The following is a 27,243-nucleotide window of genomic DNA, read 5'->3' on the forward strand; positions in this document are numbered from 1 at the left end:
TTTTACACCTAAATGCTCCCGTTTGACGTTTCCTTTGGCGTGAAATTTGTTGTACCATGTTTTTAAAGTGTTTTTATCAGGTTCATTCTTCCGGCACAAACGGCTCAAGTTCTGTTGCGCTGCTGTAATAGCACTGATTTTAACTCAGCAAACCATACAACCGTTTGCGTACATTCCTGCGGTGATGCCATTTTAACTTCAACAACCTTAATGCAATTTTCTGAATATTTGACAATTATTTACAGCTTCTGACCAAAACTTGGACAGTTCTATCAATCACATTACAAGCATATTTAAGGAGAAAAACATAAGAGGCATTACTTTCTGACCGACTCTCGTAGATCCGTTACAGCTAACAAGAGAATGGATTGCTAGAGAATTCTTGATACGGGATCCATCAGATAGGGTCCCCCTTCATTCTGAGTTCCCTGATGATGGAGCAGACACAACTCCGAAACGATGACTATCTCTACATTTACAACACGGTGCAAATACCCAAAATCCTCGCAGCACTTTATTTAAATTTGTCTTTTTAATTTTTCCTCTTCCCTTTGACTCCGTTTCTCTCTCTGTTTACATCCTCATTTCTTTGCCTCTGATTTTCCTTTCTTTTTCACTATTTTTTTCCTTTATTTATCTCTTCTAGCGTTCTTTTGTTTTTTTTACCTCTTCTGTTCTTCTCGTTTGTCCACTTTTCTATCCCTCTGCTGTATTTCTTTCTTTCTTTCTTTCTTTCTTTCTTTCTTTCTTTCTTTCTTTCTTTCTTTCTTTCGTTTTCATCTCATTCTATTTTTATGTTTATATTGGTACCTTCGTTTTATAAACCTATGGATCAACAATTGGCTCTCTTCTGACAAAGGAAAAATTTTACAGTCTGTACAAAAGAAACTAAATGACCTGGAAATATACAAAAACTTGCCCATTCATGTTCAAACATTTTTAATAAGAGCCAGAACAGGTCACATTGTCACACAATTGTACCTATACCGATTTCACATTTCTGATAATCCTACTTGTCTGTGGTGTAATAATCATGATGAAGATCTGGAACACATTCTTCTATACTGTCCATCCATAAACCACAAACGAAGGAAATTAAAATCATCAGTATCAGTTGCAGAAGACACAGCCCTGCAGTATATATTGACTACACCCCACCTATGGGTACTAGCAACAGGCATCTATAATGAACACTGATCAAAATACCCCTCATTTCTCGTGAAAACAACAACTGAATAGACTACAGTGGACTATAGTGGACGTTTTGTTGTCAGCAAACAGCTGGATACATTAAGAAGATTGATATTCGTACCTTGGCCTCCTTTCCTATTTTCTGTTACATTCTAATAGGCCTGTAAATTGCTTAAGTTGTACAACACATGGATAAATCGCAATATAGCGAACGCCAGTAGGGGAAGTTATCCCCACCCACATGAAATGTGCATTCGACACAACACTCGCCTATCACGTAGCGTGTCTGATGAGCTAGTAGGGGAAAAGTGGAAGGGGTCTTGGGCGGAGCTTCTACGTTCGCTAAATTGCGATTTGCCCCAACACATTATCTAAGTCTGGGATTAGAAAAGGATATCACGTTTTCTTGTGTCGAATAGGTGTTTTCTGTTTTTGCATTTTCCTCCATCTTTTCCCTTTTACTTCTTCCTCTTCTAAATTTTTTATGTATATTTTTGTATTTAATTTCTAGTCTAAGACTTGGTGGATACATTGATACTTCCATAATTTACAATCAACACAATTCAGCTCTTAATCCAATTGTAAGGCAATACAACGCCGTATTGATAATGAACGTCCTGTACGCTATTCCAACACACCACTATAATATCCAAGTGTCATGATTAGACAGCGGAAAAAAAGTTAAATAAAAGTCATGTTTACGGTTTACAAATAATGTACGCATAGACTATGGCATGAGGTGTGCACGCATTCCAGGTAGGTACAACACGGTACCGTCCGCAGGGAGCATCACGCGAACACCGAAAACAACTGCCACTCTGCGTTCTCATCCGTACGTGAACAGAGAACATTGAGATATGTAAACATATTCATTTGTTTTCAGTGAAGTGATCATAATGCCGAAGATAGATGTTAAAAAACACAGGGTGTATTCTTTAATACAAGAATATGGTGTCCACATTTTTAGTAGTGATACTGGTGAAACAATTAAGTGTCGGTTATGTATGTGTGCATTAAAAAAGATAACAAAACAATCGCTTGAACATCACTGTAATACACAGTAACACATGAAAGATGTTGCTCGTATGTTAGAAGAAAATAAGGGCTCAAGTTCAAATACCGCCTCAAATATAAAATATGACTTTTACCAGGATTTGTGTCGAATGATAAGTTGCAATATTCCGTTCAAAACGTTGAACAATCCTCACTTTAAAGGGTTTATAGTAAAGTAAACAAAATATGCCATTACAATAGTTATATCAACGTACAACCAATATTCAGTGATTATTCCGTGTGTCAATTTACATTTCCCCCGGCCTATACCTGCACGGGCCTCTGGTATCCCTACCAGAGTGCTGCATTGGAGTTAAATCGCTCGCTTGAACTCGGTCGAGTGTCGCACCCTCGAGTGAGATACGATCGGTCGTGATACGCTCGTAATAAATAGAAGCACAGTACAAGGTCATCTCACCGACATTTCTTATCTTGTAAGGAAGGCGACAGATAAGATACACATATGTTTTGCTCACACGGTAAAAATAAGGCTTTATTTTCTGCGTTTATGACAAACGTTTAATGGAACAGTCAATGGAACGCACCAAAACAGGAACATGAAGTTATAAATAACATAGTATGAAAAACTTCGATATATATTTTATTTTATTGGGTTATTTTACGACGCTGTATCAACATCTGAGGTTATTTAGCGTCTGAATGATATGAAGGTGATAATGCCAGTGAAATGAGTCCGGGGTCCAATACCGAAAGTTACCCAGCATTTGCTCGTATTGGATTGAGGGAAAACCCCGGAAAAAACCTCAACCAGGTAACTTGTCCCGACCGGGATTCGAACCCGGGCCACCTATGTAGTTTCGCGGCCAGACGCGCTGACCGTTACTCCACAGGTGTGGACCCGATATATATATATATATATATATATATATATATATATATATATAATTATTATTGCTAATTAATAATTATTCAATATTTGATTTACCACATATATAATATGATAGGTCCATACATAGTGTTCCGCCTATATCCTGCAACAATGTAGAAACGTTTTACAAAATATTATTGATATAGCAGTAGATTAATAACAATATTAGTACAGAGATAACGTCACATAAAATATAATAAAACGAATCATGCTGCATAACTGTTACAGACGCAAAGATTGATACACTTATTATTAGAGATTATTATTATTATTATTATTATTATTATTATTATTATTATTATTATTATTATTACTAGAGAACTTGATACAGTTCTTGCATTATCGTGATTGTGTTCTCCGTTTATAATAATTACATTTACATCCAATAACATCTATCAGATGTGGCAAAAACAAAATCACCCCTGTGTGGGGCGGGGGGAACATCTACCTACAACATTTATATTACATTTTAAAGCAAGTTTTGTAGTTGTACAATGGAAAGGTTAGTTAAACACTACAAAGTTTTGAAATGATAAACATTTATGATGTTACTACACAGTTCATCACTGTAACAAGAACGAATGTCTAACGCTCGGCTTATACCGTTCGAGGATTTATCGCTCGTGACAATTTTACCCATCATGCACGTGCGCTACATATCGGATTATGCTATGAACTACTTGGCGCTCGAGCGAAAACGTCCGATGCAGACCTCTGGTCCCTACTGTGCTTACGTAAAGAACAACCCTCTGACGAGACAAATCAGTCGCGTTGTAGTTACCTTCACATCCGAATGACTTTTTTTTTTCCGCTGACTAGTCATGATATTTGTACGTTAATTTCTGCGTGCGTAACAGCTAGCACCCAGCGATATTCAGTAATCAAAATACGTATTTAAATGATATATTGTGGTACTTCACACTTATTCCATTGCATTCTTACTTGCTGCACACACTGTGTTTGAGAAGGAGCGAGAATTCTTGCTCACCGACTGCATGAACTAACCTTCTGCCTGGCTCCGTTTATCTGTCTACCGCGGAAATCACTTGTTCCACCCCACAGGGGCACGTGACATGTGCCACACTAGAACTAGCTGGAAAGATCCTATTACCCTGGAACGGGATTTGATTGACCCAGCCGTGAAAGGAAAAGGAACTACAGGAAGACTTTCACTGCATTTGTTCACAAGCCAGAAGAACGCAACTACACATACACACATACATACATACATACATACATACATACATACATACATACATACATACATACATACATACATTTCCTACTTACTTACTTACTGGCTTTTAAGGAACCCGGATGTTCATGGCCGCCCTCTCATAAGCCCGCCATTGGTTCCTATCCTGAGCAAGATTAATCCAGTCTCTTATCATCATATCCCACCTCCCTCAAATCCATCCAGCTAACACTCTATATGCATATCTGGATTCGTCCATACGTGCTACATGCCCTGCCCATCTCAAACTTCTGGATTTAATGTTCCTAATTATGTCAGGTGAAGAATACAATGCGTGCAGTTCTGTGTTGTGTAACTTTCTCCATTCTCCTGTAAGTTCATCCCTCTTAGTCCCGAATATTTTCTTAAGCACCTTATTCTCAAATATCCTTAACCTATATTCCTCTCTCAAAGTGAGAGTCCAAGTTTCACAACCATAAAGAACAACCGGTAATATAACACGTTTTTTGACAGCAGACTGGATGATAAAAGCTTCTCAACCGAATAATAACACGCATTTCCATATTTATTCTGTGTTTTATTTCCTTCCGAATATCATTTATATTTGTTACTGTTGCTCCCAGGTATTTTAATTTTTCCACCTGTTCAAAGGATAAATTTCCAAATTTTATATTTCCATTTCGTACAATATTCTGGTCACTAGACATAATCATATACTTTGTCTTTTCGGGATTTACTTCCAAACTTATCGCTTTACTTGCTTCAAGTAAACTTCCCGTGTTTTCCCTAATCGTTTGTGGATTTTCTCCTAACAAATTCATGTCATCCGCATAGACAAGGAGCTGATGTAACGCGTTCAATTCCAAACCCTCTCTGTTATCCTGGACTTTCCTAATGGCATACTCTAGAGCAAAATTAAAATGTAAAGGTGATAGTACATCTCCTTGCTTTAGCCCACAGTGAATTGGAAACGCATCTGACAGAAATTGACCTATACGGACTCTGCTGTACGTTTCACTGAGACACATTTTAATTAATCGAACGAGTTTCTTCGGAATACCAAATTCAATAAGAATATCATATAAAATTTGTCTCTTAACCGAGTCATATGCCTTTTTGAAATCTGTAAGTAACTGATGCACTGTACTCTTATACTCCCACTTTTTCTCCATTATCTGTCGAATACAAAATATCTGGTCAATAGTCGATCTATTACGCCTAAAACCACACTGATGATCCCCAATAATTTCATCTACATATGGAGTTAATCTTCTCAAAAGAATATAGGACAAAATTTACGTATTTACACTACCGGTCAAAAGTTTTCGTTCACCTATCACAACTATGGTTAAAACAGGGATTTCGTTTTGAATATTCCATCATATCATAATGATAGAGAGAGAAAATATTTATTTTGTTGGTATATTTTTAGTTTTTCCGATGTGTTTGTGCATTGAAATAAAGTAGGTACAGGGACATCATTTTATTTTTACTTCAATTTTTATTGTACCTGAGTTTTTGAATGTACTTCACTCCTACCCCTTCTACTAAGGAAGTTCCAACTCCACACAGAACCAAGACCGCAGATAGTAAGCAGTACTGAGTTACTGAGTATAGTACGTTCCAGAAATATGGTCGCGTTTTCCAGTGACGAAAGAGCTTTCAATATTGAATCATATTTTTGCACAGGTACTGTCCGTTTGCCTACGTCGCATCCCGATTTCCCCCACCTGCTTCTGCTCGCCCTCTGTAATAGCTGGGCTGTCTTAGCTCTTTTCTGAAAACATTAATTTCTCTTAGGAATTGGAAGTTTACGTAATATTATACAGCTGTTTAATTTAATTTAATTACTTAACGAGGCCCTTTTATTTAACTGTCATGTGATTTCCTCCCTTTCTATAATCCTGCGGCATAACCACTTGGTCGGACAGTAGATAGCATGTCTGAGTAATTTTATATTTTCGGGTCGGGCAGAAGTGAAGATTGAATTTACAGTACGTAGAGTAGGTACAGAATTATTTCAACATGAGTTACTAGTACGAAGGACGAAACTGGCAATTGGAATTAGATGCAGTAGTCTATAGTGCGATAATATGCACAAAAGAACTGAAGCCTGTATCGAAATGAACGGCCACCATTTTCAAAATTGTGTTTAAATATTCATATTATGATTATTTTTCAATTTAACTTCTTTCTCTATAATGTACGCTAATGTGCTGTAGACAGTATAATATACACTGCATAATGAATACGTTCGCATGGATAACTCACTTCGTGAGTAAAAACACTTATTCTTAATACAGTACTGTATTTTGATTAAAGAAAAACCTAATGAAAATTATCAAACTCAAAATCGCGATATTTCCTAGTTTACGTAAATGGATGAACTACTTTTCTTCCTTCCTATACCTAGTAGAGTGATTTGTGTTTTACGCCAGTATCATCGAACTCCAGTCTTGGAGGGGGAAGCAAGCGGTGTTTCCGGTTCTCTAAAGGTATAGACAGGTTAATATTAAAATGTTAGTAAAAATAAAATTATGTCCCTGTATATAGTTGTTTTCATAGCTGATCGAAAACATTTGACCGGTAGTGTACATACATACATACATACATACATACATACATACATACATACATACATACAGTTGTACGGTCATCCAGTTAATTTTACCAAAAGTTGCTGGATTAGCGGTATTGTTCGGTATATATTAAATATTGCGCTGTACAAAAACTCTGCTTTTACATGTACATGAGATAACGCGTCAAAAGAAACGGCATAGAAATTATATCTCTCTAAGAATTGTATGATAAAAATAAATTATTATTTTTTTTTATTATCTACAGAATTATGTCTTCAATCTAAATTCTCTTAAAATGTTAGGGCTTGAATGCGTCTATGCGAATTGTTTGGCTGGTTTCTATAGGACTGTACCCAGAATGGATCCATGCACCTAGGTTTCTGCTCCCTATATGCGAATGATTATTATTCCGGTCCAACAGGCGGTCTAGGGGCAATACATGAATCCGATGCTGACAGGTGGGTCATTCTCAGCCCTGATAAGAGTCAGGTCTCATACCCTAAACGAGCTAAACGAGTACCTAGTAAGTCCGAGATTCCTGAGTCCCAAGCCCTTTATTCTTATATCAGCATAGTACTAGTACTATAGTCCCGTCGCTCTAATTTCCGGCAGCCAATCACGTTGCAGGTCGGCTACATTTAAACGTGTGCGTCTTGTGATTCGCTGATTTAGACGTTATGCATTTCCTAGGGCTCGATAAATACTTAATATAATCGCCCACCATTTTGGCTCTTTCGTTGGCGTTGCAGAAACCACACGAGGACGTTATTTGCCGCTCAATTATTTGCTGAATTACAGTGCGTTTGATTTATTATCTTAGGAGCTACGACATGATAATGTTTAACGGTGTAGCTAATAGATTCCTCGTATGGTAGCTCGGGAACGAAAGAACAAAAATGGCGAACGATATTACCTACCTAGACTTTATAGAGTCTTCACTTCCTAATACGTAAGCAAAGAGGAGGAGTCACGCCGGTAATAACAGCGTCGCGACTATATAAACTCTCTTCTCATTCGTTTGTAAACTCTATCAGCATCGCAGACCCATAGTTTATAGAATAGTTGGCGACCATTGATTGATTGATTGATTGATTGATTGATTCATTCATTCATTCATTCATTCATAGTTTTCTGCCCATGGATAGGTCCTTCAGTGCAAATCCAGCGTTCGGCGATAATTGAAACAGTGCCCAACACGAATGTGAATGTTTTATATGCGTTCTCCAAACTTCCCCCCTTTCCATCTCTTAGCCACCGCATATGATCCGTATATCTTAATGTGGTCTCTCATCTGATAACGTCTTCTGTCCCGAACATTGCGTATTGCATAATCACGTTTGTAAATTTATTTAGCTGATTTTATAAAAAAACTTGTCGAACTTTACAAATGAATAAGATTGTAGTTTGTAACAGAGTTTACAGCATAATTTGTAATCATTTACTTGTGATATGATATGATATGATATGATATGATATGATATGATATGATATGATATGATATGATATGATATGATATGATATATGATATGGTATGATATGATATAATATGATATGATGTGATATATGATATGATATGAAGAGTTCGCGGGAAAAACGATGAATGTCACATTTCTGTTAAGGATTAGATAATGATCTAGTTGAGTCTATAACTGCAAGATATAGTGCTGTTTCTATAGAAAATAAAGGAAAGGATTACTCTATTCGTGATGATAATTCTCCTTTTTACCATTTTTCATAAGAACAACATTAAATTTCTAGTGATCCATTGAATTAGATAATGACATCAACCTTAACAAAACTGTGACATTCATCGTTTTTCCCGCGAACTCTTCATATTATATTATATGATATGATATGATATGATATGATATGATATGATATGATATGATATGATATGATATGATATGATATGATATGATATGATATATTTGATGTCAACATTTACAACCATGTAATGTGGACCTCACAATTTTTGTATCCGGTGTCACAATTACATTCGTTACAGATATGCCTTTTGTAGACGCTCTTATACTTGACTTTCGGAGAAATTAAATTTGATCAGTATTCTCCCTTTAAATCCTAAAACTTAATTTAGATCATTCAAAAATTTACACTTTTACGACTCTGTTCTTGATTTTCAGTACACTTATATCAAACACACACTGTTTCAATAATACTTGTTACTAAAACGTACTATACCATTGTCCAGTAAGTTCGTTATTATGTCTGTTTCTTGTGTACATTTCGTTTTCAGATCCCACTAATTTTCTAGATGTTATCCTTCACTATCCTAGCTAGCCTCCCCCGCCATATATCACCTATTTTCATTATCTCTATCGTTTTACTTAATTCCTATTACACTACTCTAGTCCATTCACAATTAACACTTTATCACTCTATTCTTGATTTTCAGTTCACTTAGACCAGCGTATCTCAAACTTTTTTGAAGTGGGGACCACTTTTTAAAGTCATTACAGTTCCACGGACCACCTTACTCTTGTTCCCTTCGAAAGCAAATTTATAATTTTAATACCAGTATACTTATATATTAAAATATAATTAAGGTTCGATACTTTGGTACTTGTCATGAATTCGGGTGGTCCCTGGCTGGGTTACAGGCGCGGCGCCAGATGTGCAGGGAAAAGATGGCGAGAAACACCACGTTCATATTGCTTTAAATCCCTCTTTTGTTGCGAGAGTAGAGTGGAAAGTCGGTAGACGGGTAGGGTAATAAATTTCATAAAATATCAGTACTGGGAGAAAAAGTGAAGTTCGATAGCCATGTGTCATTTCCAAACTCTGCGAATTTAAGCTATAGTGTGATACGCAATTCGTTTGAACTTTATTTTTTCTTCTCTCTTTTTTTGAAGGACCACAAGGGCAGGCCTCGAGGACCACAGGTGGTCCGCTGACCATAGTTTGAGAAACGCTGACTTAGACTATATCGAGGACACACTGTTTCCAATGATACTTGTTACTAAAACATATTACACCATTGTCAATATGCTCGTTACACTTGTGATATGTAAAATGCTAATTTGTATTTTAACGTTGTTAAACAGGCTCCTCTATTCCAGTCTGCCTTGCTAGCATTTCATATGTTCTCCATTTTCGCCTCATTTGCATCTCGTTGAAGACTAGCATACAAGCCATAAATAAAAGTTGTGTTTAAAAAGAAATCATTTAGTGGGAAAGATAGGGCGAATTTCCTTCCATAATTTAATGGGAAGGTCTTGCTCAACTATGAGAGTAATCACGATTGCTAATGTTATTTTTTATGCTAATGCGTTATATTTTGTATATTTTTCTCCTGCAGGGGTCCGTTCAGCGTAGTAAGACGATGCATACATCGACAAACAGCACAGCAGTTCGCCGTCAAGATTGTGGACGTCGCCAAGTTTACTTCGAGTCCAGGTCTCAGCACTTCAGGTTAGTGATTTAAATACAATTTGTTATTCCGTATGGTACACATTTTTATTACTTAGTTATAAGTTCTACTTACGGTTTATTATTCGCTCACCGATTATAATTTCTATTTATACATATTTTATTATTATTTTCTATCCCAAGATCATTAAGAACCATAAATATTATTGATGTTTTTTCTTATATTTCTTAAAATTGTTTATGCTCGACCATGCCGAAATGTAGTAATTATACACCTGGTAGTAGCCCTTTAATGCACCTCATTAAAGTACATCTATTCATTATAATTCAGTTGTTTAACCAATGAAAAATCACCTTTGTACTGATTGTACCATTATAAAACCGCAAGTATCGATTATTCTCGGATATGCAATCGAAAGACAATTAGCGAAAAGTCACGGAGGCTGGAAATCCAATACTGTCGCAGAAGGTTATGTTCTGTTACTATAATAATTAGCGTTAATTGTAAATAATATTCAAATAAATTCAATTTGTCATCTTGTTTTTCAATTCTAAATCAATTTCCAGGTTATATCAAGCCTAATCTTCATGTTATTCTCTAGATTATATCAAGGTCAATGACATTCGTGTTTCGGAAAAAATCAATACTTTCGCGTCTGCGCACATCTCACAATTCAGGTCAATTCACTCCTCACTTACATAACCATAACATGAATAGTTATGAATAATTTCAAGTTAGAAATATGGCCGAGCATAAAAAGTCATATGAAACTTGCCTATGATGGTAATTAAGACGCTCGTATGAAAATTATGAAACTCGCTTGCGCTCGTTTCATGAACAAACATACTCGCGTCTTAATTACTACCATTACGTCTCGTTGCATAATGTACTATTTTATGTGCCATGTTAATAACTAATGATGGTCAATGAGGTCAACACAAAAAATTATCTTCATACACAAAAATGTAATACCTAATTTATGAACGTGTTAAAAGCATTTATAACAGTGGGCTCTCTGGACCAAATTGATAGCATTTTAATTATCTATATGTAATTTGAACTGGTAATGGAAATTACGGAAAAACGTCTGAACGGATTTTAATGAATGATCCGTCATTTTGAAGCTTGGAATCCAAAGATTTTCATAAAAATAGTAACTTTTAGTGAAGCGTTAGTTTTCCTACATAATTTTCCTATTTTCCGAAATCCATCTTTCGTCAGTTTTGAGAATTAATTGCATTTCAATATAGAACAAAACACACACTACAATAAACAATAGGCTAATACACGAAGGCCATGATCTGCAGGATTGCTGACATATTTAGAGCTGAAATTCAATTGGTTATTAAAATCTTCAAGACTTACTAAAATTATTTACAGGTCTGATTCTGCGATGTGTAATTTTCTGAGTACAGCTGTGTATTGGATATTAAAATTACAAAACTTGAGGTTGATGACATTATTACCATTAGAAATGAAACATTATTATAGTTAATGCCATGATGTGACTATTTTTCATTAATTATACATACTTACTTACTTACTGGCTTTTAAGGAACTCGGAGGTTCATTGCCGCCCTCACATAAGCCCGCCATAGGTTCCATACATATTAATGCTTTGTTTGATGATAGTATGAAAGTGAAACGTTTTGGGGTTATGTAAGTAGATGTAGAGAATATCTTAAATTAGATCTTCATTTTTATAATTTACTGAGTGGCGGCTATATATATATATATATATATATATATATATATATATATATATATATATATATAAAACATAAAATAATACTGTTATTAAAAATCAAATATTTTTATAGTTATTAATCACGTGGGATTGGGTTTTTTTCATATACATAATGGCGGTGTGGTGTAGATATTTATATGCGTGATTCTCTTCAGTATTGGCTCGAGAGAGCGCAAAAATTACAGTTGCTAAGGAAAGACCAGAAGGTATTACTTACTGATAAAATAAGAGGCCTACAATAGTTTGTAGTCTCCCGATCATTTCAGCAAGATCTCTTAGCAGGATAAAATTATTTTACCCTCTACATTTCAAGCTCTTCATGCAGCAGCTATACCAAGATGCTATGTCTATTGTTCGAAAGCATAGCAAACTTGAATTTTTTTTAACTTTCACCTACAATCTACAATGACCTGAAATAGCTATTGCTTTACTCCCACATGAAAAACCCACTGATCGTCCTGACATTGTTACTTGCGTTTTCGCGTTGAAACTCAAAAACTGAAGGTGGATATGTTCAAGAAAAAGTATTTGGCATAAAAACGCATTCAGAGGCATTATGTTTCATTATTATGGAAGCAAATAACTTTCAAAATATCTGGTATTCTTCATTAAAAATAAATCTGAAAAATGTTTATTTGAACGTCTAATGAACTTAATTCGCAGCATTTGCTGCACAAGCCACTAGTTTAAATAGAATTGCAATTAAGAAACATGTTAAAAGAATTATCCTTGCAGTAAATTTGGTTGCTCCCTGGAAAATGACCATATTTTAATTATTTGGATACAATAGCAATTAAGAAAAATCTTAAACGAATTAAACGCTCCGTGGACAGAATGATTGTACTTTAATTATTTAATTACTTTTTAGTTTAATTCGGTATTTGTTGAGGTTGTTACTGAGATACCTGTTGTCATTTGTTTTAATTTATAACAGTATACTGTCTCTGACTGAGTACCAAAGGAAGGGCTTGCACTCTGAGGGGTGATGGTCGAGGTTTGAGATGACCTACAAATCACAAGTCTTGCTAAAGATATTACTTTGCTAATTATCTAGTATGGCGTGCTGTGTAGTATATGGAATTATTATCGTTTAAAGTACCAAAGGCATATGACTCGGTTAAGAGAGAAGTTTTATATGATATCCTTATTGAATTTGGTATTCTCAAGAAACTAGTTCGATTAATTAAAATGTGTTTCAGTGAAACGTACAGCAGAGTCCGTATAGGTCAGTTTCTGTCACATGCGTTTCCAATTCACTGTGGGCTAAAGCAAGGAGATGCACTATCACCTTTACTTTTTAACTTCGCTCTAGAGTATGCCATTAAGAAAGTCCAGGATAACAGAGAGGGTTTGGAATTGAACGGGTTACATCAGCTGCTTGTCTATGCGGATGACGTGAATATGTTAGGAGAAAATCCACAAACGATTACGGAAAACACGGGAATTTTACTGGAAGCAAGTAAAGAGATAGGTTTGGAAGTAAATCCCGAAAAGATAAAGTATATGATTATGTCTCGTGACGAGAATATTGTACGAAATCGAAATATAAAAATTGGAAATTTATCTTTTGAAGATATGGAGAAGTTGAAATATCTTGGAGCAACAGTAACAAATATAAATGATACTCGGGAGGAAATTAAACACAGAATAAATATGGGAAATGCCTGTTATTCGGTTGAGAAACTTTTATCATCCAGTCTGCTGTCAAAAAATTGAAACTTAGAATTTATAAAACAGTTATATTACCGGTTGTTCTTTATGGTTGTGAAACTTGGACTCTCAATTTGAGAGAGGAACATAGGTTAAGGGTGTTTGAGAATAAGGTGCTTAGGAAAATATTTGGGGCTAAGAGGGATGAAGTTACAGGAGAATGGAGAAAGTTACACAACACATAACTACACGCATTGTATTCTGCACCTGACATAATTAGGAACATTAAATCCAGACGTTTGAGATGGGCAGGGCATGTAGCACGTATGGGCGAATCCAGAAATGCATATAGAGTGTTAATTGGGAAGCCGGAGGGAAAAAGACCTTTATGGAGGCCGAGACGTAAATGAGAAAATAATATTAAAATGGATTTGAGGGAGGTGGGATATGATGATAGAGAATGGATTAATCTTGCTCGGGATAGGGACCAATGGCGGGCTTATGTGAGGGTGGCAATGAACCTCCGGGTTGCTTAAAAGCCAGTAAGTAAGTAAGTACCAAATATTACTTACATTCAATAATTATATTTTCTGTAAAACAGGAAACTTACGTTTCGTGTTGTCCTGAAACTTCCTTCTCTATTTGTGGTTTGCCGTATTTTTACGCTGTTTGTATAGACGGAGTGTTGTCCGAAATAAGACCGCATTGAGCTGTTATATGTGTAAATACAGATACATAGGTAGACAACGCAAAGAATGTTAGATAGGCTATTACACTTTTACTACGTCATACCACTTTTGACCAATAAAACGGTTCGAAGGGACGTATTTGAACCAATTTTATCCCGTTCCTAGCATTTTTTAAATTTTATCGCGTCCCTAGCATTTGTTTAATTTTATCGCGTCCCTAGCATTTGTTTCTTTGTTTGCCAACATTTCAAACTGCTCTGGTCTGGACGTCAAAAAAAAAAAAAAAAAAAAACACAACAGAATTACAAACCACTCCAGTCGATGCACAGCAGTTTCAAATATGACTTGCATTGGTATTCAAGAACAAGAATTAATAAAGATCACTGGTCATACCTATGCATCTTCCCTGAAATCCTATTTACAAATAAATGAAGAGCACCATTCGGAGATCCTGAATAAGTTCAGGAATAAACCACAACAACGAGTTCCACTTCTTTTAAACAAACGTCTAATATAAAACACTAACACCAACCACTGAAACATTCAAATTTGAAAATTGTACTTTCAATAATTGTTTCTTTTAAAATTATTCATGTTTATTTTTTATGTCATCGTTAATTAAAACTTTTCTTGTTTATTTCATCATCCCTAATTAAAACTTTTCTAGCACTAGTTTATATTATTTAGGTTATGTTATTGCTTCTGCTATGTGATATTGTGGATAGTCACGTATCAGAGATTGTTTAATACTAAGATTTATTGAAAATCATCTGTAAAGTGACGTTGATTACTGGGATCCGGATAATTGAAGTGGAATGCAACTCTTTTAATAAACATGAAATTGAATCAACAAAGCCTTCTTGACTAGTAACCGTCTACAGAGTTCAATGAAGATTCAATAGTTGGCACACCTGATAACATCACATAATCATAACACACGACTGCCATCTAGCAAGCATCTAGCGTAATATTTGCCATGTTGAGATGGTACAATAATACATTAATTGAAGACAGTTGTATTTTCGTAAGTCAATTAATATTTTATTGTATTGAAGTACTTCGTTACTTCTAATATTTATATAATTTCTTCTAATCATGTAATAGTCAATTAAATCCCACTCGAGTTTTGATTTTCACTAGATAAATCAAAACCTGTAGTGAGATTACTGTTGATAAATGGGTATTGTATGGTAAGGCTGACGACACGTAATTTTATGGGTAAAGGCGCGATGATGATGATGATGATGATGATGATGATGATATTTAAACTCATAGCATCCTTTGCAATGCAACTCAATTCTTCTTGCTTTGGTAGCATAACCTATCTCGCTATCATCAAAAACTGCATCTCTAGATATCATATTATCACCATGGCAACCCTCATTACAGACACGAACAAAATGTAACCCGTAATGAAACATGTAAAGTAACGCGAGTCCTCCATTTAGACGTTACTGCAAATATTTTATTACACGTAATGTTTGCCAAACGGTTCGAGCTGACCATCAGCTGTCGGTTTTTCCCGGGAACACAAAGGAACTCGCCCTTGGTTCGCATGTCACGTTTGGAGTTCTTTATTTGAATGCAGACGTGTGTGAGACGGAATTTTATTTGTGAACCGTCTTTCAGAATATCAAAACAATCTCTCTCCATGATTATCTTAGAATTTTATTTCGCACTTACTGCAGCTTTAAAAGAGAACATTCAGTTATATGTTGTAATCACTTTGTTTATTACTAGCCGTACCCGTACGCTCTGCTGCACCTGTTAGAAATAAATATAAAGTAATTACATAATCAAAATAGGACGTTTGATCCAGGAAACATTCGTGTTTGATAGAGGATAAATCGTTTAATATGTTACTTAATTTAAATTGTATTTAAATAATTAAAATGCGGTCATTTTAATCCAGAGAGCAATCATTTGGTGCAATGACAATTATTCCTTTAACATGTTTCTTAATTGTTATTACATGCAACCGTAGTTTAATGTAGATTGACATATCATTTAGTTTTAATGTGTATACTTTCTATTACTTACTATACTATGTTTCAGAAGTTACTGTAATAACATTGTAGAATTATGTCCATCTAGAGAAACCACACTTTCCAATGGTGAAATAATAATTAAATAATTAAATAGTTTCCGATATTACTTCATACAAACACAGAAACATTCTCTATAGGCAATGTTTAATAGCTTTCGATTGTTGTTGTCCAAGGCCCCTTATAGACGAAGTCATTTGTTTTTATTTCAATACAGCGCCTTAGATGGCGTTGTTATTGTAATTTTAAAACTCATTTATCTCATTAAATATCAGTTCTGTCAAAATTTTGTATAGAATAAAACTTATCGGAAATTACTTTTAAAGAAACTTTTGTTATGTAATATTTTTCATGAAAATTAATAATAAGGGAGATATTTTGATTTATTTAATTCAAGCCCCCTTATAACCCCCCTTTTAAATAAAGTATTTTGAATGCCAAATAGCCTAAAATTTAAGTTACAACGAACTTAATTTATATTCCAATTTTCATATAAATCGGTTCAGCCATTATCGCGTGAAAAGGTAACAAACATCCAGACAGACATACAAACAAAAATTTCAAAAAAGCGATTTTCGGTTTCAGGATGGTTAATTATACATGTTAACACCAATTATTTTTGGAAAATCGAAAATTACCAGAAAAATTTTGGCTACAGATTTATTATTAGTATAGATTTGAAATAAATACTATAACCTGTCTTAGCTAAAAACCTGACTATTAGAGACACTTTCCATTCAACTGCAATGTACACTGGACTATATTGCATTGGTGTATTCACTATTTTTTGGTCCAATAAATATTATTAACTAATCAGAATTTGTAGGCGGTATTTGCGTAAATTTTTATAGTGCTCACATATTTGTGATTCCAAATCAGTCATAAATTTCGAACTTCCTTTGTTATAATATGTACAGAAGTGGCAAAAAAACTGGAGCGACCCTTGAAGCTGATACAAAAGAATCCTGTGCTGTGTATTGTGACAAACTGTGGTAATTTCAATATGGATAGTGAAGCCAGAGGTATGTACTGCTATTTAATGTAAAAATACGCAGTTATCTTTGCCGAATAGAGGTAGAAATGTAATATTGATGCCAGATGAAAATAAAACTCTCAAAGTTTTTCATCTGTAAGCTTGAGGCACTGAAGGAAACAAAAGACGGTAAGAATCGAACAAATGCAATAAATTTCATTTCTACAATTAATTATACAAGATGGATGAGTTTTGAGACTAGCAGAATTTGAATCTGTGACTCTGAAATCAGTTACAAGGGTCGGTCCGGGTTTTTTTTTGCCACTACTGTACAGTCCCAGAAACAAAATATGGCCCGACTCTTGTAGCTCCTTACAGAGCATGATTCACACCACTACGATTTAACACTGATTTTCAGCCTAGTATTACATGAGGATATTTAACAATTAATGCAAAAAGCATTAAATTAATGTGAAAATGAGATCAAATTAATGCCTAAGAGTCATTATTAAACAAATGCGACACAGTACGACAACCCTGATTATGACAATTCATCGCAAGCGTTCCGATAGCTGTGTGTTAGCGTGCTTTCTCGCAGACTACGAAGTCCAGGGTTCGGATACTGTGGAATAGCTTTTTTTTAATGTATTAGTATTTATTTATTTAACCTACCCCTCTACCAGGAGATTCCAACTATAATATGAAGACTAAAATTACAATTAGTCTTAATTAAATTTACAATTACAATTACAAATAAAATTACAATTAATATTAAATTTACAATTACAATTACAATAAAAATCAAAGTACGAAAAGATTACCTGACTAATGAAAGCTTGATAATTTATCATAGAAAAACAAAGAATATTTTATATTTACTGAATTACAAATTAAACCTAGAATAACAAAATTGTATAGTGATGAAATTACTGGATATTGAAATATTTTGTGAAAGATTAAAGAAACTATTTACAAGAAATCAATTTCTGACCAAGTGCCTAGTAAGTTTGCGTTTGAATTCAATTTTATTTCGACAGTCCTTGATGCTAGCAGGTAGCGAATTCCAGAGTCTTGGCAGGGCTATTGTGAAAGAGGATGAGTATGAGGAGGTGCGATGGGATGGTATTGTTACTATTGTTTCATGACGAGAGCGTGTGTTCAGATTATGGTGAAGCGAGACGACAGGTACGAAGGAATAGAAGAGTTCAAGATTTCGAAGAGAAAGAGAAGTGAATGTAAATTTCTTTTCTTATCTAGTTTAAACCAACCTATTGCTTCTAGGGATGGGATGATATGATCATATTTACGAACATTGCTTACAAAACGTACTCACAAATTATGAGCACGTTGAAGTTTCGTTTTGTTGTCGCTGGAGAGGTCAATCAGTAAAATGTCAGCAAAGTCAAAATAGGGAAATACAAGTGTCTGCACAAGGGACTTTTTTTTAAGCAAGAGTGGAGATGAACATTTACCCTTTTTAGCACATGGATAATCGCAGGTTAATTTCGTTTACCATCATTCTATTTTATACACGATTTATAAATACTCATTGCTATTAAGAATATATCAATTTACATTGCATCTTTTCAAATGTCTTTCGGGTAACGACAATAGTCGAAGAAAAATGAATTCCAATTACCGCCGAAGCGATCTCATGTGTACCACTGCTTTGGAGTACTGAGCATGCGCAATGCGTTTAATCTTGAGTAAATACAGGGTTCCCGCAAATGATGCTTCGAGTTTCAAATACATGCAACTTACTCTATATTCAATGAAACTGAAATACCGGTACATAAAATTGGAACTGGTAGGAAGAAAAACTCTGAATGTTTACCTTAACTTTAACATAGGTACCCCCACAAACAAGGAATCTCATATCTGGGGAACATGGGGGCCAACGAAGAAGTTCTCGGTCTGTAAGTAGTCGGCTGTGCTGTAACCCGAGCGGAAGCCTGCTTGGTCATGTGATTGGTTCTTGTCCAGTATACTCTCGTGATTCTTCTTGTGATTATTAGGAAAAAAAGTTCACATGGGTTCGACATCAGGTTCGACATAGTTCTTTAGATCGTCTTTGTCCCCTTTTTTGTGCACGAGAATGATTGTGCTTGTTTTCCACAGTTTTGATATCACCTCAATTTGTAGAATTCTGTTGAAGACGTTGGTAAGGGGTTTTGTAAAGTGTTCTTGGCCTAACTTCAGGCATTCGTTGTGGATGTGGTCTTGTGGAGTTTTCCCTTTCCTTAATTCTTCTATGGCAGCCCTCACTTCACGTTGGATTATGAGTGAGACATCGTTCCCTTGCGATTGTGTTTGATAGGTTATTGTTTCCCTGAGTGGGATTCCGCATGATGCTCGTATAGCGGGATTTATAAAAGTTTGTGGCCGTTATTATGATGTCTTCTCTAGAGTTTGACCGATTTCCTTGTGGTCCTTTCGCTCCCAGTATCTATTGCTTTCCACTGGACAATTGAAGGGTTCAGAGCCATAGCGAACCAAGCGCCATTTATAAAAACGGAGAAGGCAAGGGTTAAAGTTAAGTGAATACCATAGTTCAGCCGTGGCAAAAATGTCATCGTGCGCCGAGTTACTGTGTAACCTGCAACGTGCATAGCATCTATGGAGGGAGGCGGACATCCGAAAGGGAAGTGAAGCAACTGTCTGAGTTATCAACGGATTTTTATTTTCCTTACGTCAAGCACCTAAGTACAATTGTATACAGTACACGGGTACAAACTAATGTTTAGTACGTGTAACGAAAAAAGAAATAAACAAGAAAACATAGGACACATTATCCCAACCTAATTAATTGTCTTCAGAATGTCTCTGCGTCAGAGTTTGAAAATCAGGAATTATGTCACTTACTGCCAGTCGTAGTGATCACGAAGGTATTTGTCTGTCAGTCGTGATCTAAATTTGGTTTTTACTATTTTCATTCTTGAAAATAATTTTTCACAAACGTAAGTTGTGGCGAACATGGCTTCAATAGAGCAAGCAAAAGAACGAAGCTTCGGATATTTATTTTTGGCAAAGATTTGAAAAGTTCAACATTTGTCAAGTCCTTACATCTAGCTTTCATTTACCATCACATTGTAAATCTGTGAGTTTAAATTGAAGATCTAATCGAATTATTCGTACATCTGCTGAAAAAGAATCGACGTACAGATAATAATAATAATAATAATAATAATAATAATAATAATAATAATAATAATAACAATAATAATAATAACACTTAACCTTTTAATGTTTCATCAGTAAGATGTAGTATAATGCCGTTTTATGTTATACAACCGTTTCTCTCGTAATACTTGTGAACAAATCATACATTTAATATTCTCATCATATTGGCAGAAAAAAATGCGTCCTTCCATCCTACTTGAAACTTTCGTTTTTGTAGATGTACAGTTACCCTTAAAAGTAATGAGACGACTCTTGGTTGTCGGAAGTTAAAGTTCTACAGCGCGGTTCACTCGATATCGACATGACAAATACAACAAGAATTGTTACAATGACCACAACAAGGACGGACCAGAATAAGGATCACGAACAAGATAGCCATTTAAGGCCACGATTTCACAACATAGCTCGAGTCACAAAATATCATTGCTTCTCTGTAACGAATAGCAAATGCATGCTATGGGATCTACAGTCTGGACTGCTGTTATCACTGTCTTGTCTCGGTAGCTCATATAGGCCTAGTAGCGTGTCGGTTCCACTGTATAGCCCAAACGTCTCGTGTTCGATCCTAGGTGAAACTTTTTTTTATTGAGGTGTAATTAATTTCTTCAGAGTTCCTCGACTGTCTAATTTGTCGAAAAATATGGAATAATTTATGCCCAATTTCTGGGTCTTACAAATGGGCTGAACCTCGTCAAAAAAAATAAATCTTACTTGGAAGTTAAAAGTATTCTTTCTCAAACAAAAATCATAAGAAACAAAAAGAGATCTGTTAACTTAAAATCTTGTCCACATGCCATCAGCTTCTATTACAACTCTAAGTCAATCCGGCATGGATGTCTCGAGATTGTGGAATAGGTTCTGATCCCCGGCGAGATCTTTCCAGGTGTCAACAACTTGATTCCACAATTCGTCTCGATTTCGAGGGCGTCGGTGGGCATAGGTGGCTATCCTTCTCTTTTTCAATTCCGCCCATAAATTTTTGATGACTTTCAAATCAGGTGACTTCGGAGGCCATTTAATGATTTCGATCTTGGGTCTCCTTTGAAACCATCTTTGAATGCTTGCGGCATAGTGCAAGGGATGGTTATCCTGCTGGAGCAGCAATGTTCCTTCGGGAAAACGTTCTGGGGCGGAAGGAAGGAATATATTTTCCAGAATGTGCTCGCAAGTTCCCGCATTAAAAGCGGTCATCGATGCGTTCTGTAACGCCAGGTCTATCGTAAGACATCCACCCCCAACACGATATGCTAAAGCGCCCCAATCTTTCACGTCGGTGCACATAGCGCTTATCATGTCGGAGACCATCCTCACGATAGACACGGACAGGACCATCGTAATCATTCGAGGTGGTTGTTTCGTCGGAGAAAATTACATTTCTCCAATCGAAATCCACTCGATTGGTATCGAAGGCAAGACGGTCGACAGCTTGTGCTTCCCCCAATATTTCCATTTGCACAGCCCTCCGGCTCCTAATACCGCGGTTCCTCAACCTGCTGATCACAGTCTGTGAAGAACCGGGAAAGTTAGATGCTGCTCTTATTTCGTTAGCAGTCCGAATGGAGTCCTGTCAAACTGTCTCGAATAAGAGAGTATCCTCTTCCAATGCAGAAATCCGCGGACGCCCAGGAATAGGACGATTTTCGACCTCCTCTGAATTTTGGTAACGATGAACCCACCTCGCGGCTGTACTTCCAAGAACATCAATCAAACGGCCAGCAGATCTAGCCCCATATCCAGCATCAACTAGAGCTATAACTCGCTGTCTCATGTCACGTCAGTTCGCCATTACGATGAGAAATGAGGGATGACGATAATACTTTAGTGTAAACAATGACTATTTAACGTGTTATATATAGAATTATTGAAATAAGGGGCATCTTGTTCATCTGGCACAGTAACAGTTAATAAATCAACTCTAACTTAAATATTTAAATAACGGGATATAACAGGAAGTTGAATTGTTTCGAAACTAATCAAATTAAATCTAATTACATTTACTAACAAACCCCAAGTTATGACACCACATTGCTACAGCTAAATTATAGGTTATTAACATAAGCAATGAATAGGTCCGTACTTAAGCGTTGAACGACAAAACCAAACATCGAAAATTCGAATCTTGCCGAAGAAAGTAACTTCTTGCTTTTTATAATGTAAATCAGACTTATAACTACAATCATTCATATTTCTTACATTATTTATTAATATTTATAGCCAAAATTGAATTTGTAAAGAAAAGACTTTAGAAATCTCATATGGAATTTGTGATCTGTAGTGAGATAAGCGTAGATTATCTCTCGGAACTTTTCCGTAAAAGTAAATTAAATTCACTCCTTGAAACTGAAAACCTTAGTCGTAGAGTAATTTTCCCACCAGCATACAAGCTGAAGTAGCACAACCATTGATAAAAGTTTTGTACACAGAATTAGACTGAATTTATATTCGGCAGAATCTATAATGAATGACATGTCTGAACATGATAAACAAATCCTAAGTGTTTCCAATGCCACTGAACAATTTCAAAATATGAATTTAAAAACTAAAAAGAGTCGTAAATGCTGAATCTAGTTATTATTTACATTTATGTCTACAAAATGAATCTTGGAAAAACGTATATGATACTGGCACTACTGATATTAAGAGTAACTGTATTGTATATTTCACTTAATTTCAGAATCACTTCATTGGATGTTCTCCACTCAATGTTGTGAAAAAATTCAAAAGTAAAAAAATGTAGATAACGCAGGGACTTAAAAATGTCATGAATTAAAAAGAAGAATCTATATGTAATGAGTTGCAATGTAATGATCCTCATGTTCTTAAATACTACAAGAAGTACAGTGCAATTTATCAAAAATTATGAAAGAGGGAAATAAAATACATTTGAATAGAAAAGTACAAAATTCAGATAATGCAATTAAAGCTGTTTGGAATATTATTAAAGTTAAACCTGTAGGTATCCTAAGAAAGAAAATATTTTTTCAGTAAAACAAGTGATTATAAAGTAGAGGATCCCAAATCTATTGCAAATTCTTTTAATGTCTTGTAGTATATAGTACAGAAATATTATTGACAACTTAAACGTTCAAGATTTTGCAAAAGATACTGCAAATGGTTACTTAACAGATGCATTTAATAATTAGTATTAATATATGTAATTAGTCAATAACTGCAACAGTGCTTTTTCATTCAATCAAAACATGAATAACATTGAATGCACATTAAATTAAACACTATTGCAAACACGTAGATAAAATAGTTAAAAACAACTGAAAGGGTGAGAATGAAATAATCCAAAGCCACACTTTTAACAAAAATTGTTTTATGCGAGTGCATTTCTTACACATATGGGAAAGCTACTAATAAAATATTGTAATAATTACTCAGCAAATGACATAGCCTAAGGACTCTAAACCTTTGTAAAAGTTTGTCTGTGTGGCTTAGGAATATTTTTTAATTTCATTTTAATTGTTAGTTTTTAATATATATGCATTTACATTGTATATGTGTGTATATAAATGCATTCATTAGATTAACGTTTATAATATTATAACTTGTAATTTTGTATTGTCTGTGATCATTAACACTTAATCTGAGGACTTTGTAAAAAACTATTTCAACGTTATTTAGACAAAAAAGTCGTTGATGTAGACTAAGAATCGAACTCGCTCTCTTCTACACAACATGCAGAAGTCTTAGCGTCTGAGCTATTAAAACGACACGAAAGCTTGCCTTTCTGTGCGGAGTGTCGATCTAGTCATGAAGGTCCACTGTCGATTTAACTACACGATTTATGTATATATTTATCTTTTATTTACATAATATTATCATATTTTTTTGCAGTTTTTGAAGTGAATTTCGGAACGATGCTAGTAACAAACCAAATAGCCTGAATTTAAGTAACTCAATATTCGTTACCTTGTGTAACAGTGCTCTGGTCTCCGATCATGCGCAGTGTCTTACATCTGAGACGAATATTCAATCGTCTCATTCTTTTCCAGGGAAACTGTACATGTATTCGAGAGAGAATTGCGACGATATGCCACTCGCAGATCAGAGACAAATACAAATGGAACGGAGATTGACTCCAGTGAGTGAGAGGGTGGGGGTTGTGGGAGGTAGGAAGCAAAGGAAATGCACAGCTATCATTGCGAGCCACAATGTGCTCGTGAGTCGCATTTTCGTCACGGCTGCCATAGTTTAATGAAGATTGACATATCATTTAGTTTTAATGTGTAAACTTTATATTAATTGCTATGTGTTTCCATTGAATTATGGTAATCACTTTATTTTAACCCCTTCTTTTGTACGGTTTTAGTAAATGGCGCTTGGCCCACTATGGTTCTGAATCCTTCAATTGTTTCTTTGCTTTACTTATTGACTTCGACGATTCGAGGATTTGTCAAGATCGATATTCACGTAGATCTTCTCGTATCCTCCTCTTCGTTATTTTATGTAGCTCAACATAATTCTTTTTGTTACTGATATTTTCGTCTCTACTCTGTTTTAGATTTTCTCTCTGTTCTATTACTGCTATCGTACCTGGGCTTAATTTACAGTGACTTCCCTTTGCCGTTGGTGTACCTCGAGATGTGCTGGTTGCTTGGGTTATAATTCCCTCCATTGTGTTGTAGATTTTGTACTTCCATCTCGGAATTAGTCTGACTTGCTGTAGTTGCTCTTGCAGCGCTGTGATATGTTTTGTTCTCTCTAGTTCCTCTATTTTAAGGGGTTGATGGTGTTTTGAAGTGTCTTCTTTTTCGTTTTACTTTTTCAGTGATTCTTACCAATCTTTGATCCGTCTCAAACTTGAGATTTTGCATCACTTGAATGTCCCTGATGCCTGTTAGGCTTTCACTCAATATGTAATCGATTTCGTTTTCTGCACGGACGACGTCTATTCAATTCGTCAGCTACCTCTCTGTGACCAACGCTCACGTTCTCTACGCTGTAAAATGATTTGAATACGTCCGTTCTACGTCAGCATGATTCTTAACTTTAAGTAAAATAAATAAATAAATAAATAAATAAATAAATAGATGGATGGATGGATGGATGGATGGATGGATGGATGGATGGACGGACGGACAGACAGATAGAATTTAATTATTTAAATAAATAAATAAATAAATAAATAAATAAATAAATAAATAAATTTGTGTGTGTCTATATATATATGTGAATAAATAATTGGGGCCTACGTAAATAAATAAATAAAGGAATAAATTAATAAACACAAATACGCAGCTGCATAAATAGGTATTACTCGACCGAGGCCAATGGAGTCCTGCAGCCCGGAGTCGTGGCGCTACTGCTCCTGCGTTCTTAATACGGCATCGCGATAGTTCACATTACGACCGCGGCTCCACTCGCCTCGGTCGACTAATATGTAGGTACGTAACGGGTTTCGTGATGTCTCCTTTGATGTGGAATTTGTTGGATGACAGTAGAACAAAATCAAAATAAAACAAGCAAAACTTTGAGAGTTTTTCCCCTTACGGGTCTACGAGTCGGTACCAGTTTTATGTACAAGTACATCAATTTCATTGAACTTAAGTTAACATGTGTTGATACCCGAAATATCATTTGTAGAAAACTGTACAGTAGTGGCAAAAAAAAAAAAAAAGGACCGGCCCTTGTAGCTGATTTCAGAGCCTTGTTCACTCCAGAGTACGATAGACTGGTGACTAAGATTTCGTGGTTCGAATCCTGCCAGGGAAGGAAACTTTTTTTTGTTCCTTATTCAAATTGATTTCTAATACTTATCGATTGCAGCGATATTTTACTACTTAATTAACTTATTATTCCCAGAACATGAATTTTACCAGCAATCGAAAACTTACGGTAACTTGTAAGTCTTAGGGAACATACCGGTGTGATTTTTCTTTTTTTGGAATCATATCGCTGGCTAAATGTTACAAGGGTGTATGTAAAATATTTCTGATATAGACATAGAACCTTGTAATATTGAGCCAGCGATATGTTTACGGAAAAATTATTTTCACCTTTAAAGGATTCAGAATCGGAATGTATAGATTCCAATTAATTTCTCAGATCGTGCGAAATCAAAGTGTGATCTATAGTTTTGAGTTGAAGGGTGTATTTTGTGGGTTGAAAGTTCATCTTGAAACTCAGTGAAATGCTTTGCTTTGCTTTGCTTTGGATGAAAATCCAAGTTAATCTTATCACTAACATGAATAAGATCTATGTTGGTATCAGAACGTCAATTTCAAGAAATGTGGGTAAATTTCTTGCTCTCGTCTTTCATAGGTTTCATTTGTCTTTCGTTTTGTTGAATATTTCATAGCCACAGTTCTTACAATGCCATTCTAACATTAACGTTAACAGAAAGCCACAATTTAAAGCCACACAGTATTTGTGTGCACTCATAGTTGAGTTCTGACGTCTTGTCAGCTCATGTGAGCTGTGTGGATATAAAAGGAAAAATTGTGACGGCGTCGTGTATGGTTCCTGGGGTAGCTCAGTCGGTAGAGCGTTCGCGCGCTAAGCGAAGGATCCCGGGATCGATACCCGGCCCCAGAACAATTTTTCCTTGAAATTATTCAAACAATAGAAGTTATTCAGTGTTGCTATATTTAGCGAGGTCGCTAAATCTAGGGAATTTTGAATCGGCCTCGGCGAAATATTTTGTAAAATACGATTA

The 27,243-nt window shown here is 35.4% G+C and overlaps 1 protein-coding gene across 4 annotated transcripts in view; it reads left to right on the forward strand.

The window, feature by feature from the left end:
* The window catches only part of LOC138691133 (peripheral plasma membrane protein CASK-like), an 854,250-nt gene that overhangs the window by 152,994 nt on the left and 674,013 nt on the right, over nucleotides 1–27,243 (forward strand). For all 4 annotated transcript variants that reach the window (XM_069812867.1, XM_069812868.1, XM_069812869.1 and 1 more), the window contains exon 2: nucleotides 10,224–10,336. In XM_069812867.1, coding sequence (XP_069668968.1) covers nucleotides 10,224–10,336 — 113 coding nt within the window. The remainder of the gene's footprint in view (nucleotides 1–10,223; nucleotides 10,337–27,243) is intronic.

Source organism: Periplaneta americana, chromosome 16, assembly GCF_040183065.1.
Source record: "Periplaneta americana isolate PAMFEO1 chromosome 16, P.americana_PAMFEO1_priV1, whole genome shotgun sequence".
NCBI classification, from domain to species: Eukaryota; Metazoa; Arthropoda; class Insecta; order Blattodea; family Blattidae; genus Periplaneta; species Periplaneta americana.